The 16408-nt window shown below is 43.5% G+C and overlaps 1 protein-coding gene across 1 annotated transcript in view; it reads left to right on the top strand.

Annotated features, from left to right (window-relative positions):
• Positions 1-3651: 3651 nt before the first annotated feature.
• tspan7b (tetraspanin 7b) overlaps positions 3652-16408 on the top strand; it is a 66493-nt gene continuing 53736 nt past the window's right edge. Inside the window, exon 1 of the mRNA XM_017683233.2 lies at positions 3652-3786. Within this exon, the coding sequence (XP_017538722.1) occupies positions 3706-3786 (81 nt within the window). The 5' untranslated portion in view covers positions 3652-3705. The remainder of the gene's footprint in view (positions 3787-16408) is intronic.

Below are 16408 nucleotides of genomic sequence, written 5' to 3'. Positions count from 1 at the left end.
GTGCTTGTGCTGCATCTACTCAGGCCTAAGATAATCTACATCGCCCTTCTATTATCCACTTTTCTATAAAGATCATCAAGTGTAGTTTGTTGTCGTCCATCCAAGACTTGTAAGACACCAGGATTAGGAAACAAGTAAGATAGATCGTTGCAGACCCTTCCCACCCTGCACATCACCTGTTAAAGAGATTACAACCAAAAAAATATTGCCTTTTATTCAGAAAAGCAAAATTCCTATGCACACGAACCCTCACGAACCCTCACTAACCAGAACTCGTTTGGCGTCCAAAGTTTGCTCCTTTAGATTTGCGCCAGAGCTATGAGGCTAATGTAGCTAACACGTAATGGAAGCTTATATTAGCATCACCAATCAGCTTTGTGCAAACTTAATGTCTAATTCATCACATACTCGTTTTAAACCACGCTGAGTTGTTAAGTAATCTAGCAGACCTGCGTACATGGTTCCTGCCGACTTTAAAATGGACAAAAATATGCTAAAAACAATGGCAGCGGCGATCTCGAAGCCCCAGTTTTGTTCAGACACCAGTATCATAACATCAACATCACATAAGCAAATACTTCCGAGATGATTTAACAACTTTAGGTGGTTTTAAAGACGTTTGCGCAATGCTAATTAGCTCTGAAGCTTACTTGTTAGCTACATTAGCCTTGTAGCTCCAGCGCGAAACTAAAGGACCAAATTTGACAGGCCGTGTTTTCGCTGATTGACTATATTTAGAAGGTAAAAAAGGGAAAATTGAGATTTTTTACCAAACTATCAATGTAAAATCACACCTGTATACAACGAATACAGAAGCTAAAGTCTCTTGCTGCTAGTTTAACATCCCTGAAGCAAAGGATAGCTTGTTTTCAATGGCTTTCACTTACCAAAAGGCATGACTGATCACAGAAGACGCTCGCGAAAAGTCTAACCTGGTCACACTGCTAGTGAAATTTGGCAGCGGTTTGTCCAGGGTGTTGAGAGAAGTCACATCACGTGGTGTACAGTGACCTGTTGGCTCACAAAGTGACCCTGGGCACATTCACTGGAGCAAGCGATGTGCTCCAGTAGCCTATTAGCTCTTCTCCTTTGGGCCCTTCTGGGCGGCATTGGCCGAAACCTTGCCCGACCGCATTCGCAGTAGACTGTAAGTGTGGAGTGTCAGATATAGCACGCCAGCACGCCAGCACGCTAATTTTGGAGCAGAACTGTGAACTTATTTCACACCACACTGCTAGATCATATGACGGAGTGAGAGAAGAAGACGAACGTGCTTTTCAGTGTCAGATATTGTAACGTCTTGTTTGGGGCGAAAGCAGAGGTTCATATGTCTGAAGCTTTAGCTGGACCATTTTTAAAACATCATTAATGTTTAATTAGACTGAGGAGAACGCCCTCGAGCACCATTAGGTCCACTAAGTACCAATAAACATGTAAACAAAAGGGTCGTTCTACACAAACGTCCACTTTTCTGTCTCTCCATAGGCGTCACTGGTGCTACCGATCGTCATCGGTGTCACACATAATAAAGGAAACACCAGAGACGTTTTTAATGATCAATGCATTTTACTAAACGGCTCCTACAGAACATCAAACCACAGGCTGTCAGTCAGAGAACATCCACTAAAATATGGAATTGAATCCATTTGTGTTTCTATTTTTTACCTCAGAATAAAGTCGGTCACACCAGTGACGTCAGCTAAAAGCTTCATATGAGATCATGAGCTGAATGAGAAGATCTCTGAGAACTGAGAGACACAGTGGACTCACCATGAGCTTTTCTTCATAGATCCTCAGAAAACAGGTGAAAGGAGGTCGAGTGACGTCATCAGTGTGACTTTTATTTCAAAATAAGAGTTTTTTGTTACGTGGTGACACTTGGGGGCCACAACTTTCATAATATATTTTATAATATTTATCTGGTTTTTGTTTTCTTTGTCATGTAATTCATAAATTCCATAGTCATGCAGAGATTATTGCAGTTAAAACTGCAGAAAAGACCTTTTTCCCTCTAAATAGGGCCTCAGCCTTCACACATGACATGTGAGGACGAGCTCTTCTGTCCACTTTATTAGAAACACCCACCTCGTACTTCCTCTGGCCACGTTTTTCTGGTTGTCCAGTTTTTCGCTTTATCTGCGGTTGTGGCTTAAACCCGTGTTAACTTTAGCTGCTTTGGGCCTGGATTGAATCCGATTCCTGGATTCGGCCAAATAAATGTATGGAATGCTGGCATCCAGGCATCTCTGACCCCTCTTCTGTCAACCCCTCCATATTTCCCTTTGAGGAGCCTCTGTGGTGTTTGGGATTCTAGGTAATTGATTTAAAAATCAATATCGCTAAATTGAGGCTCAAGAAGGTGAAACTGTTAAAATAATGTAGCGTTTTATTTGAAAATATTAATAATTGTAACCCAAATGTGTTTTCTTTTCTAGTATAATATATCTGTTATTGTAGAACCTGGTAATGGACCGATGGCCAACGGAAAAAGCAGCTCCAGTTTTATGGTGTTGGCTTTTCAACACGGACCAGTTTAGCCGTGAAGTTATTACACTAACTTTCACTTCATTAAAACGTATGTGGAAAAAAACAAAGAACACATATCAAAATATTCTTAGAAGCCGTTTTATCAGCTCCACTGACCATAGAAGCACTATGTAGCTCTACATCTACAGACTGTAGTCCATCTGTTTCTCTGCACCCTGTTCTTCAACAGTCGGGACCCCCATGGACCCTCACAGAGCAGGTACTATTTGGGTGGTGGATCATTCTCAGCACTGCAGTGACACTGACGTGGTGGTGGAGGTATGTTAGTGTGTGTTGAGCTGGTACGAGTGGATCAGACAGCAGTGCTGCTGGAGTTTTTAAACACTGTGTCCACTCACTGTCCACTCTATTAGACACTCCTGCCCTGTCTGTCCACCTTGTAGATGTAAAGTCAGAGACGACAGCTCATCTGCTGCTGCACAGTTTGTGTTGGTCATCCTCTAGTCCTTCATAAGTAGTCACAGGACGCTGCCCACAGGACGCTGTTGGCTGGATAAGTTTGGTTGGTGGACTGTTCTCAGTCCAGCAGCGACACTGAGGTGTTTAAAACCTCCAGCAGCACTGCTGTGTCTGATCCACTCGCACCAGCACAACACACCCTGTGGGGGTCCTCACCCTTTAAGAACAGTCTGTAACTGTAGAAGTACAAAGTGCTCCTGTGTGGTCAGTGGAGCTGAAATCAGGGCACCACCTCGTGTTTCATGCTTATGAGCTGACCTTCTGCTGAGGTCCATGCGTTTCTCCTAAAAGTATGTAAACAAGACGCGACGTTAGCCCCATGCGCAGCCTCCCCCTCACAGGCTGGCCGCTGAGGCACTCAGCGATTTTAATAAAACGTCCACGAGCCGTGAAAATAAAGCGTGGTTAAAGGAAGAGCGAGAGGAGAGAGGGAAAAGGCTTCGTTTCTGGGAATTATTCGGGAATAATCGCACGGCTAATGCTAACTTCCAGCGTTTTGCGCAGCGCGCGACGTCACCGTCACGTGAACGCGCGCGGTGAGGGGCGGGGGAGGGGGGTGGTCAGCGCGTCATGTCAGGAGAGGGAGGGGTGGCCGTGGGCGGGGCTTGGCGCCGTCTCGGGGCCTCTGATTGGCCGAGGCGGAGCGGAGCCCGGGCGGAGAGGCGCAGGCAGGCTGGAGCGCAGCAGCTGCGCCGTAGCATGGCATCGAGGAGGATGGAGACCAAACCCGTGATAACGTGCCTCAAAACGCTGCTCATCGTCTACTCCTTCGTCTTCTGGGTGAGTGCGAGCTGGTTACGCGCGGGGACGCTGTTCTCGGTGCTTTTTCCCCAACGGATCCACGTGCAAATCGACTGATTAGGACTATTATTATTATTATTATTATTATTATATATTCACACAAGCGACGAGGCACCCGAGACGCGCCTTCGTGTGTGTATCATGAAATAAGACCCTCTCTGTATAGTGTAGTTTTCTGGATTTGTGGCTGTGGTGGGGAGTCGTGGAGCAGATGTTTTGGGGACGCCTTTACTGCAATGACCTTCCTGTTACTGACCAGGAGAGGCAGTGCACAGCAGCCCTGCCTTGGATGAGGGAGGGGAGGGAGTGTGTGCAGGTGGACCCACCAGAACGCCCCCCCCCCCAAGATTTGATACACGTAGCGTTTCATTAGCACCGTGGTGGTGATTAGAGCCGCAACAATTAATCGATTAGTTGTCGACTATTACATGAATCTGAGTAGCATTCCTGCTTGAATATCTTCGGATTGCTTTGCTTCTCTGTGAGATCGACCTGTATATATTTTGAGGACGTCGTCTTGGACTTTGGAAAACACCGATCGAGAACATGCAACGAATCGATTAATCGATAACGGAGCGTTATGACATGACATGGCTTTGATTTTGGCCTGAAACATGGAGGGATACACGCAAGGTGTTGTAAGGCAAGGTAGTTCCCCAAAAAAGTATTAATGTCAGATTTATGGCTATATTACCATCATCTTCATTACATATGAAAAGTTAGAGGACACGTGTAGGCTCGCTGGTGGTTTTGGACAGTGGATAAAATGTTGTATAGACGTTGGGACCCCTGGTTCCTATCACCACCACTGGTACTACGGCTTACAGTAGTACAGTTACTTGAGTTAACCATTGCCTTCAGTGGAGAAATCTAATAGCTTCGCATTAACATCCAGTATGACCTCTTATAATAATGCATTAGTGCTTATAATGTTGCATTTTCACTCTTTAAAGTTGACGTAACTCTTACTGTATTGAATTCACGAACACAGCTCCACTTGAACACTTTGATTTTTCCAAATTTTTGCGTAATCCAATGTTTACGGTGTAAACAAAGTCATTCCCACCTCCACATTAACCCATCGCTGAAGTGAAACACCACATACACACACTAGGGGGCAGTGAGTACACTTGCCTGGAGCAGTGGGCAACCCTATATGGCAATTGGGGGTTAGGTGTCTTGCTCAAGGACACCTTAGTCCATGGACTGTCGGTGCTGGGGATCGAACCGGCAACCTTCCGGTCACAGGGCCAGTTCCCTAACCTCCAGCCCACAACTGCCTGCTTAACTATTGAGAAACCTATGGACTCTTTACAGTGGTAGTGATAGGAACCAGGGGTCATCATGACTACAACACAAATAAAGACATTTTATTTACCATCCGGAACCACCAGTGGACCTACACGAGTCTTCTGAGCTTTATAAGGAACATTGATGGTAATAAAATCATAAATCTGAAACGTTTTCTTTGTTTTGCTTTATAACACTCTGCATGTCCCCGTCTGCTGCAAAACTATCATAAAACAGTGACCGAGACCCCCAGCAACCATTGCTGTGAGGGTGCTTTTGAATGTGGACGTCTGGTTCCAATCATCACCACTGTAAATACACTATATTGCCAAATGTATTCGCCTGTCTGCCTTCACACACATATGAACTTGAGTGACATCCCATTCTTAATCCATAGGGTTTAATATGATGTCGGCCCACCCTTTGCAGCTATAACAGCTATAACTCTTTTGGGAAGGCTTTCCATAAGGGTTAGGAGTGTTCATGGGAATTTTTGACCGTTCTTCCAGAAGCACATTTGTGAGGTCAGACACTGATGCTGGACGAGAAGGCCTGGCTCACAGTCTCCACTCTAATTCATCCCAAAGGTGTTCTATGCTCTATGGGGTTGAGGTCAGGACTCTGTGCAGGCCAGTCGAGTTCTTCCACACCAAACTGGCTCATCCACGTCTTTATGGACCTGCTTTGTGCACTGGTGCTCAGTCATGTTGGAACAGGAAGGGGCCGTCCGCGAACTCTAACATCTCTAACCAGGGAACCATAAAGTGTTCATGAATGTGTTTGTAATGTATTGTGAGGCGTCAGAATCACAGTGTTGCCTTAATACTGTATTTTGTCCATGTTGTGCAGCTTGAGTTCCGCCTGAAGTGGGATGTTGATCACGTATGTGTGAAGTCACATGGTATAATATCTCACCAGGAGTGGAAAAAGTGTCAAACAGTCACAAATGTCATTAGCTGTCCAGGCTGTAGCATTTTCATACTAATAATATGCAGGATTAGTAAAGGTACACTAGATCTCATTTAGGTTGTGCATATAAGTGCAAAACTAGAGATAGAACTAGTATCTTCACAGCTGTAAACCACACACGTTTTATTAGGGCTGGACAATATGACCGTATGAGTCACAATACGGTACAGTAGGCTTTTCTGAACATGTCGTGGGTATCATGAGTGTCTGCACTGACCTGCTGCATGCTTCTATATAAAAAGAGTGAAATTAGTCCAAATGAACTGGATTTAGTGCAACACAGTATGACGAAAACTGACCAAAAATCATGTGTTTACAGCTTTTGATGGTGTTTTTTAACATGTAGCTCTACTGGATTTTTCAGATGACTGAAAAAATAAATATTGTGTACTGAAAAAATTTCTTGAAGTATCACAATATTATATTTTTGCCATATCGCCAACCTCTACGTTATATTCAGTTTGTCAGTACTATATGAAGCCCTGCTGGTGACATCAAGTATAAATAAAAATACACATGGCCATGACTTGATTATCTCATTCCCACACCTTACTATGTTGTTGCCACACCATATTATCATGTGGGAATGACTTAGTAAGGCATGGAAATCAGATAATTAAATTGCGGCCACGACTTAGTAAGGTACGGAGCTCTGCTGGTGACATCCAGTATAAATAAAAATAATGCGTGGCCACGGATGTCTTAATGAGTGGGAATGAGATCCTAATGTGTGGCCACAACTTAGTAAGGCGTGGGAACAAGATCATTAAGCCATGGCCACAACCTAGTAGGGCATGGGAATGAGATTCTAATGTGTGGCCACAACTTAGTATGGCGTGGGAATGAGATAATTAAGTCATGCCCATTGCTTAATAAGGCATGGGAACCAGGTCATACTTTGAGGCTTAAGCATCTCATTCTCATTCTTTACTAAGTTGTGGCCATGCATTAGCATCTTGTTCCCACAACTTACTAAGATGTGACCATGGTTTAGTTATCTCATTTCCCACACCTTACTGAGTTATGGCCACACATAAGGACCCCGTTTCTATGTGTTAATATGCGGTGGCCAGGGCTTAGTAAGTTGTAGGAACAGGATAATTAAGTCATGGGAGTGAGATCATGCTTTATTAAGCTTGTTCAAGGCTCAGTTGTCTCCTTCACACACCTTACTAAGTCGTAGCCAGTACTTAATTATCTCGTTGCCACGCATTATGATCTTGTTCCCACGCCTTATTAAGTTGTGGCCATGACTTGGTAAGGTTGTGGAATGAGATCATGCTTTATTAAGCTTGTTCAAGGCTTCATTGTCTTGTTCCTACACCTTACTAAGTCGTGGCCATGACTTAATTATGTTGTTCCCATGCATTACTAAGTTATGGCCACACATTATTTTTATTTATAAGGGATGCCACCAGCACTCGGTAGTAAGGTGTAGGAAGGATATCATGCCTTATTAAGCTGCGGTCAAGGCTTAATTATTTCATTCCCATTACTAAGTTGTGGCCACTTATTAGGATCTGGTTCCCAGGCGTTTTATAGAGAACGTCATTAGCCGGGCTCTGTAGTGCTTTGATTCTGAAAAGGAAGGGACGCTTTCATTCAGTGAGGATGACCTTTCAGTTTATTACAGCGGTATAAGCTTTTATAAAAGGGCAGAATATTAATAAAGTCTTGTGTAGTATATCTTAAAATATCAGCAGGAACTCGTCATAAACTGCCACCGTAACGTTTACAGCTGATGGAATATGAGAACCGGCATTCCTGGACTGATAAAAGTGCCTGAAAGCAGGCAGACTGAGGTTTATATGAACACCTGTAGGCCGCTCAGTGTTTTCCTCCACAAGGCAACACTGTGAATGACCATTCCGACTGGGATTGACCTCTCGCACTACACTGGGAGCATGTCTTTTAAAGGGACGTGTTGGTGAAGAAAAAAAAAAGTACCCAGTTTTCCACTTACGCCAGATATAGTCCATCAGCCAAGTCATCTTTGGTGTCCAGATGTTGCATCTTCAGTTTTAAACTGGAGCTACAAGGCTAATGTTGCAAAAAACACTAGAAATCAATAGTCATCGAAATCTTTTCCATAAAGATAATCTCAAAGCTTCCCTCAAAGTGCATCCACGCCTTCCAAGACGTTGTGCAGACTTGCCAATGTGATGTAGGAGACAGCGTGACTTATTATGAGCTGTAAAAATGACCAAAACGTGATTAAAGAGCAACATTGAGCTTCATGGTTTTGTTTTGTTTATTAGGTCCCAGTAAGACATACTGCAGAACGTCTGAGCGATGTTCTTGAAGACGTGGATGCGAGTTTGGGCGAGTTGAGGGAAGTTTTGGATGTGTATTTACAAAAAAAAGATTTGGGTGACTATTGAGTTCCAGTGTTTGTTAGCAGCATTAGCCTCTTAGCTTTAGTAAGCCAGGCTGTGTTCTAAACCACATGAACAAGTCGATGTGACCTTAACGAAGACCTGGATGCGGTTTGAGTGGGTTCAGGGAGGTTTTGGGGATGTATTTCTGGAAAGGATTTGGGTGACTATTGAGTTCTAGTGTTTGTTAGCAGTGTTAGCCTTTAGCACTAAACTAAAGAAGTATAGATTTGGGCACCAAACATGTCTGATGGACTACATCTAGGGGGGTAAATGGAAATGAAAAGTGTGCCATAATTTAATATGAATTCTTTCTCACTCGTAGCTCATTGAAACAAGTGGAACGATTGTGTGGAAAGTGCTGACTGTAAACGTTTAATCAGTACCACAATAGCGTTTGTAAGGAAAATAGAAGATATTTTGTCATTATTTGAATTGTTTACAGCATTTGGCTGACGCTCTTATACAGAGCGACTTACAATTTTTACAGAGGTCGACAAAGGTGGTGTTAGGAGTCTTGCCCGAGGACTCATATTGGTGCAGTGTAGGGTGGTTACCCAGGTGGGGATTGAACCCCAGTCTATAGCATAGAAAGCAGAGGTGTTACCCACTACACTAACCAACCACTACGATTATGGGCTGTTGTTGTATGTACAGTCTTGCGTCGTGGAACATTTTGTGGAACGATGTATCTTGTGTTATTTTTCACATCAAACCTGTCGATACAGAATGTAAATCAAATGTAATTGTAAATTAAAAGCGCATAACTGAACCCAGACTTCTGAGGGTTAATGACGTCAGTGATGTCTGGTGTTGAAGGAATTTATGACACAAATGCAGGACTTTATGGCCCACCTGTGGACCAGGACTGCGTGATTTAGAGGTTATTTATTGTTATTGTAATATTTGCCTGCAGTTCTGATGTCACAGACATTTTTCTACTGGGTGCTCTGAGCATCCTGACCAATCACATCTCCAGATGGGCAGATGGGTGAATCAAGGTGCTCATGTAACTGAACTAGTGCTAATTGTTTTAGTGAGAATAATGCAGACTAATCTTTGGTCACACCACATTGTTTATTAAAAATGATAAAACTGGGGTTTTGTACGTATCGTGCAGCTCTAATGTGGGCGCTGTCCTCCTCCTCCGCTCTCCCGATGTCCAGATCTCTCAGCTTGGCTTTTAGCCGCTCCTATATTCTCCGATTAGTAACACTGTGGGTAGAAAAGATGAAAGATGCCGGCTGCACTTTGCATGTTGTGAGCTAAGCTAGTCCCTTTATATGAAATGTTAGCTGTAGGTGGTGATGTGGGTGCCGTTGATGTTTACTGCAGAGTTTGACAAAACAAAGACACGCAGGCTTATATAGCTATGTGTCTGTCTGTCTGTCTGTCTGTCTGTCTGTCCATCCGTCTGTCTGTCTGTCTGTCTATCTATCTGTCTAGCCTGTACCTTGGTCTTGAACTCACTGGCCGCTTTATTAGAAACACCCATACTGTACTTCCTCTCACTGGCCGCTTTATTAGAAACACCAACATTGTACTTCCTCTCACTGGCCGCTTTATTAGAAACACCAACATTGTACTTCCTCTCACTGGCCGCTTTATTAGAAACACCCATACTGTACTTCCTCTTACTGGCCGCTTTATTGGAAACACCCATAATGTACTTCCTCTCACTGGCCGCTTTATTAGAAACACCCATACTGTACTTCCTCTCACTGGCCGCTTCATTAGAAACACCAACATTGTACTTCCTCTCACTGGCCGCTTTATTAGAAACACCAACATTGTACTTCCTCTCACTGGCCGCTTTATTAGAAACACCCATACTGTACTTCCTCTCACTGGCCGCTTTATTAGAAACACCCATACTGTACTTCCTCTCACTGGCCGCTTTATTAGAAACACCCATACTGTACTTCCTCTCACTAGCCGCTTTATTAGAAACACCCATACTGTACTTCCTCTCACTGGCCGCTTTATTAGAAACACCCATACTGTACTTCCTCTCACTGGCCGCTTTATTAGAAACACCCATAATGTACTTCCTCTCACTGGCCGCTTTATTAGAAACACCCATACTGTACTTCCTCTTACTGGCCGCTTTATTGGAAACACCCATAATGTACTTCCTCTCACTGGCCGCTTTATTAGAAACACCCATACTGTACTTCCTCTCACTGGCCGCTTCATTAGAAACACCAACATTGTACTTCCTCTCACTGGCCGCTTTATTAGAAACACCAACATTGTACTTCCTCTCACTGGCCGCTTTATTAGAAACACCCATACTGTACTTCCTCTCACTGGCCGCTTTATTAGAAACACCCATACTGTACTTCCTCTCACTGGCCGCTTTATTAGAAACACCCATACTGTACTTCCTCTCACTAGCCGCTTTATTAGAAACACCCATACTGTACTTCCTCTCACTGGCCGCTTTATTAGAAACACCCATACTGTACTTCCTCTCACTGGCCGCTTTATTAGAAACACCCATAATGTACTTCCTCTCACTGGCCGCTTTATTAGAAACACCCATACTGTACTTCCTCTCACTGGCCGCTTCATTAGAAACACCAACATTGTACTTCCTCTCACTGGCCGCTTTATTAGAAACACCAACATTGTACTTTCTCTCACTGGCCGCTTTATTAGAAACACCAACATTGTACTTTCTCTCACTGGCCACTTTATTAGAAACACCCATACTGTACTTCCTCTCACTGGCCGCTTTATTAGAAACACCCATAATGTACTTCCTCTCACTGGCCGCTTTATTAGAAACACCAACATTGTACTTCCTCTCACTGGCCGCTTTATTAGAAACACCAACATTGTACTTCCTCTCACTGGCCGCTTTATTAGAAACACCAACATTGTACTTTCTCTCACTGGCCGCTTTATTAGAAACACCAACATTGTACTTTCTCTCACTGGCCACTTTATTAGAAACACCCATACTGTACTTCCTCTCACTGGCCGCTTTATTAGAAACACCAACATTGTACTTCCTCTCACTGGCCACTTTATTAGAAACACCAACATTGTACTTCCTCTCACTGGCCGCTTTATTAGAAACACCCATACTGTACTTCCTCTTACTGGCCGCTTTATCAGAAACACCCATACTGTATTTCCTCTCACTGCAGGGTTTACTGGATCAGACCTTAACTGGACTTTCATTTAAATCACTAAACGATTAAAAAAAAAAAAAGCTAAAATTAGAAAAGAAAGTAGTTCTGAGCCGGATCAATTTTCCAGGCCTGTTCGGAATTGTTATCCCCTTTAAAATCGCTTTGGCCACAAGTGTTTCAGGCCCTTTGAGCTACATTAGCCGCGTAGCTCCAGCTCAAAGCTAAAGTGGCAAATATCTTTCAGTTGATTGGCTCCTTTTACAAGGTTAAGGAAAAGGGCTGATTTTCCGCTGAGCTGTTGTCTCGCGTACACGCCCGAACCATCACTCTGAGCACTCGGAAGTTAACAGTGTAATCTAATGCACATCCGTCCACCCTGCCACTTATTTATCCACTTATCCATCCATCTGTCCATTTCCTCGTCCACTCAGACAGCTAAAGAAGCCGGGCAGCTGAAAGCGCTTCTCATGAGCGAAGACCACCGCGTCCAGTAATGACTGGTGCATTATTAAGCGCCCTGCAAGGCCTTGGGAAACATCATTACAGAGAGCGGACGCTGGCCTGGCAGCAAATGAGGAGTGGCAGAGAACAGAAATTGGGTCAGCAGACACGGGAGAGATAGACTGGGGGTCAGGATTAGAGAGAGTGAGTGAGTGAGGTACCATGCAAAATTTCGTAGCTTCAGTGAGCCACAAACAGTCACTAAGCCGCTACTGCCACAGTATGAGAGGCTCTAGGGCAGAACGAATCACTGTTGACGTTATATGGACAGCAATGAGGAGAGCAAGCCATTACAGTTACTGCTTCAAGGGTCATTTTACACAAACGTCCACTTTTCTGTCTCTCCATAGGCGTCACTGGTGTCACCGATCGTCATCGGTGTTACACATAATAAAGGAAACACCAGAGACGTTTTTAATGAACAATGCATTTTACTAAACGGCGGCTACAGAACATCAAACCACACGCCGTCAATCAGAGAACATCCACTAAAATATGGAATTTAATCCATTTGTGTTTCTATTTTTTACCTCAGAATAAAGTCGGTCACACCAGTGACGTCAGCTAGAAGCTTCATATGAGATCATGAGCTGAATGAGAGAATCTCTGAGAACTGAGAGACACAGTGGACTCACCATGAGCTTTTCTTCATAGATCCTCTGAAAACAGGTCAAAGGAGGTCGAGTGGCGTCATTGGTGTGACTTTTATTTCAAAATAAGAGTTTTTTGTTACGTGGTGACACTTGGGGGCCACAACTTTCATAATATATTTTATAATATTTATCTGGCTTTTGTTTTCTTTGTCATGTAATTCATAAATTCCATAGTCATGCAGAGATTATTGCAGTTAAAACTGCAGAAAAACACATTTTTCCCCCTAAATAGGGCCTCAGCCTTCACACATGACCTGTGAGGACGAGCTTTTCTGTCCACTTTATTAGAAACACCCACCTCGTACTTCCTCTGGCCATGTTTTTCGCTTTATCTGCGGTTGTGGCTTAAACCCGTGTTAACTTTAGCTGCTTTGGGCCTGGATTGAGTCTGATTCCTGGATTCGGCCAAATAAATGTATGGAATGCCGGCATCCAGGCATCTCTGACACCTCTTCTGTCAACCCCTCCATATTTCCCTTTGAGGAGCCTCTGTGGTGTTCGGGATTCTAGGTAATTGATTTAAAGGGGCTCAAGAAGGTGAAACTGCTAAAATAATGTAGCGTTTTGTTTGAAAATGTACTGGTTAGCTATATTAGCTTCATATTCAGCCTCTCTGCTGCTTCAGTGAAGAGACAGAACATCTTCTGAGAGTCTATTCGAGAGTTAGCGCGCTGCTAATTCATTCCATTACTGGTTAGCTGCATCAGTTTCGTGGAAAGATTCAAACCTCGTTTGTTTGCAGTGTCTTATTTACAAGAATCGACTCTAAGAAGACGTAATATCTTTTCACAGTTTCGCTCCTTGTTTTGTAAAGATCATAAATCTTAACTGCAGAGTTCGGCTAGTTTTATAGCGTTCTCGCTAAATGTCTCTTTTCTCTCTCTCTCTCTTTTCTCTCTCTCTCTCTTCTCTCTCTCTTTTCTCTCTCTCTCTCTCTCTCTCTCTCTCTCTCTCTCTCTCTCTCTCTCTCTCTTCTCTCTCTCCCCCTCTCACTCGCTCTGTGAGAAGCTAATTGTGTTTGCTTTGCAGCCTGTGGTAATGTTCCCCAGCAGACGCAGGCTAACGGAGGGGCCTGCTGATACAGAGCGAGAGAGAAAATAATCTCACCCTCACAGTGCCTCAGTCTCTCGCCCTCTTCCAGCTCCAGGCTGTGTGAGAAAGTGACACGATCGATTGTGTCCGTCCGGAGGGCACACACGTTCGGCTGCGTCTCTCCGATTTTCCCTGCACAAAAAAAAAAGAACCCCACTCTCCCTCACTTTTATTTTCCCACAGCAGACAATGGATGAATTGACAGAGATAAATAGACAGAGACAGAGAGAGAGAGCAAGGGAGGGAAAGTGGGGTCAGGGGGTTCTTCTAAGGCTGTAGTCTGGAAAGTGTGGAACTCAGCCGCAGACACATAGTTTCCTGACTAAAACTGGTGTTAAAAGATTATGTAGCAGTTTTATTTTGCGTTGTATTTTCTCTCACTACAATACCCAACATGCTTTGCCCACTGGAAAACATTCCTGCACTCAGCATATCCTGACTGCTTGGCTAGCCGCTAAGCTAATAAATGAATCCGTGTTACTAGCTAGCGTTAACGGGATAGTGTTTACCTCAGTCGGTGGTGGAACAAACTGGTTTCTTTCTCAAGTAACGTAACTCGGTTGAGTGAAGCCTGGTGTGGAAATCATGAAGAGGCAAACGCTAAAGTGGTTGGATAGCCTAGTGCAGAGGTCAGCAACCCGTGTTAAGAAGAGCCATTTTGTCAGGTTTCAACAAAATTCTCAGCACCTGGGGAGCCTCAACATTTCATGTCCATTTAATTGAATTTAATTTGACCATCTTGGCTGTAAATCTGTCTCAGTATGAGCTGATGTAGTAGTACAGGCTAAAAAGTATAAACTAAAATCCAGGCTTCTTTGCTCTGCTTTCAGCTGTCGCTCAGCCGTAGCCACTTTTCTCGCATCTCCAGCAGGAAACTTTTCCCAAAACTTAACATTCAACTTTTTAGGAGGCTAAAGTCATTTCTCGTTCGCCAGCTTCCTGTTCGAATTCTCCCGTTCCACCTTAAATGGCGCCTGAGGTGCCAGAATGTAACTAACTACGTAGCTAACTGCTGCACCACTTAAGGTGGAATGCTAACATTTAAACAAGAAGCTGGCGAATGAGAAAGTTCAGCTTTGTGAGTTTTTAGTGTTGGTCAGTTTCTCGTCGCAGTTTAAACGTATCAGGAAACCAGCTGGAATGATTATATATGCAAATAAGTCCATTCGTCTCCAAATTATCGATGTCCGTCTTAAATCTCTCTCTTTGCCGTTTCGTAGCTACTAGCTGGGCGAGACTGTTGTCTGTGTTGCTATGGTGACCAGCCGTCTGCGCTGATCTTCAGGGTTAAAGGGTGAATCAGCAGTTCTACATTAACTCCAGCGTTTAAGACCATTTACTGTTAAACTGTGTTGAAGGATCAGCAGAGCTTTATTTTACTGTAGAGGAGGATTATTTTATTATTACCTACTGATCTGATTCAGCTGTGGAGCCTCAAAAGGATAGCAAAAAAGCAGCATTGCCAACCCCGGCCTAGTGAATAACAGCTTTGCTCTGCACATAAATTATTGATCCCCTGTCCAGGCAGGAACAACCACAATATAAATAGGAATCCTTGGACAAGACTCCAAACTCCCCTTAGTCACTCGGGATAACAGACGGCGGGAGACAGGAGGATGTTAGCGAGACTAGCATCCTTGCTGGAGAACAGCATGTTTGAGTTATAATCTGTACATAAACAGCTGCACCCAGACTTCCACATACTAGTGATACAGTTTTACGTTCACTATTTTGAACATTTATTTTCTAATTTATCCATAGTGTATTTCAATTATTTCATCATTGGTAATATTGTATACCTGGTTTCCTTCCTCAATAGCCCAGTGGTATTAGCAGCTAGCAATATTGATTCAATTATCAACATTTAAGGATAAAAATGGCCTTGATGTAATTATGTACAACATTGCAGGGGTTATTTCAGAAAAAGACGTTTCATTTAAAAAGCAAAAGACTGCCATGAAGCATGTCTTTTACTGGGCCCTGTACTGAAATCATTGTAGCCTTGAGGCCCAGCAGAATTACATTCATTTCGGTGGAGTTGGTTGGTTAGAAACTTTCTACTCTAGCTTTTCATTTTTAGCCCCATTCAGCCTATTCAATGCGGACCCACTAACGGTCAACGGCATTCTGCAGTTGTATTTTTGGTAGAAGCCCCTCTTAAACTGGCTTTGGTACTGCGGAGGAGCGTCATAGTTCCTAACCTTCAAAACGGAGGAAATGCTAATTTAACCAGATTTTACCAAATAAATACACAGGTTTAGACGAGACTGTACGATGAACAGTCAGTCGGGAGACTGTATAACTATCTTTTGCTTTTTTACTGTTTGTTCTGAGCAAATCAGCCAGCTTGCTAACTGCAATGTTAGCTTCATGGCTAACCTCAGCTGCACACAAGTCACCCCACTGCCACCGCCCAGGCCAGTTAACTACACTTTTTTGCGAAGAATCCCTCCAGTATATAATTTTCTAATTTAATCGTGTTTTGTTTTGTTACTGTTCATGGTTAGCAAGTTAGCTAGTTTGCTAGAATTCCTTTTGTCGCCAGTCTTCTTGGCCAAAAAACATGTAGTGTGTCTGCAGC

This window comes from Pygocentrus nattereri, chromosome 25 (genome assembly GCF_015220715.1).
Source record: "Pygocentrus nattereri isolate fPygNat1 chromosome 25, fPygNat1.pri, whole genome shotgun sequence".
Classification (NCBI taxonomy): domain Eukaryota; kingdom Metazoa; phylum Chordata; class Actinopteri; order Characiformes; family Serrasalmidae; genus Pygocentrus; species Pygocentrus nattereri.
This window is presented reverse-complemented; position numbering and strand designations above follow the sequence as displayed.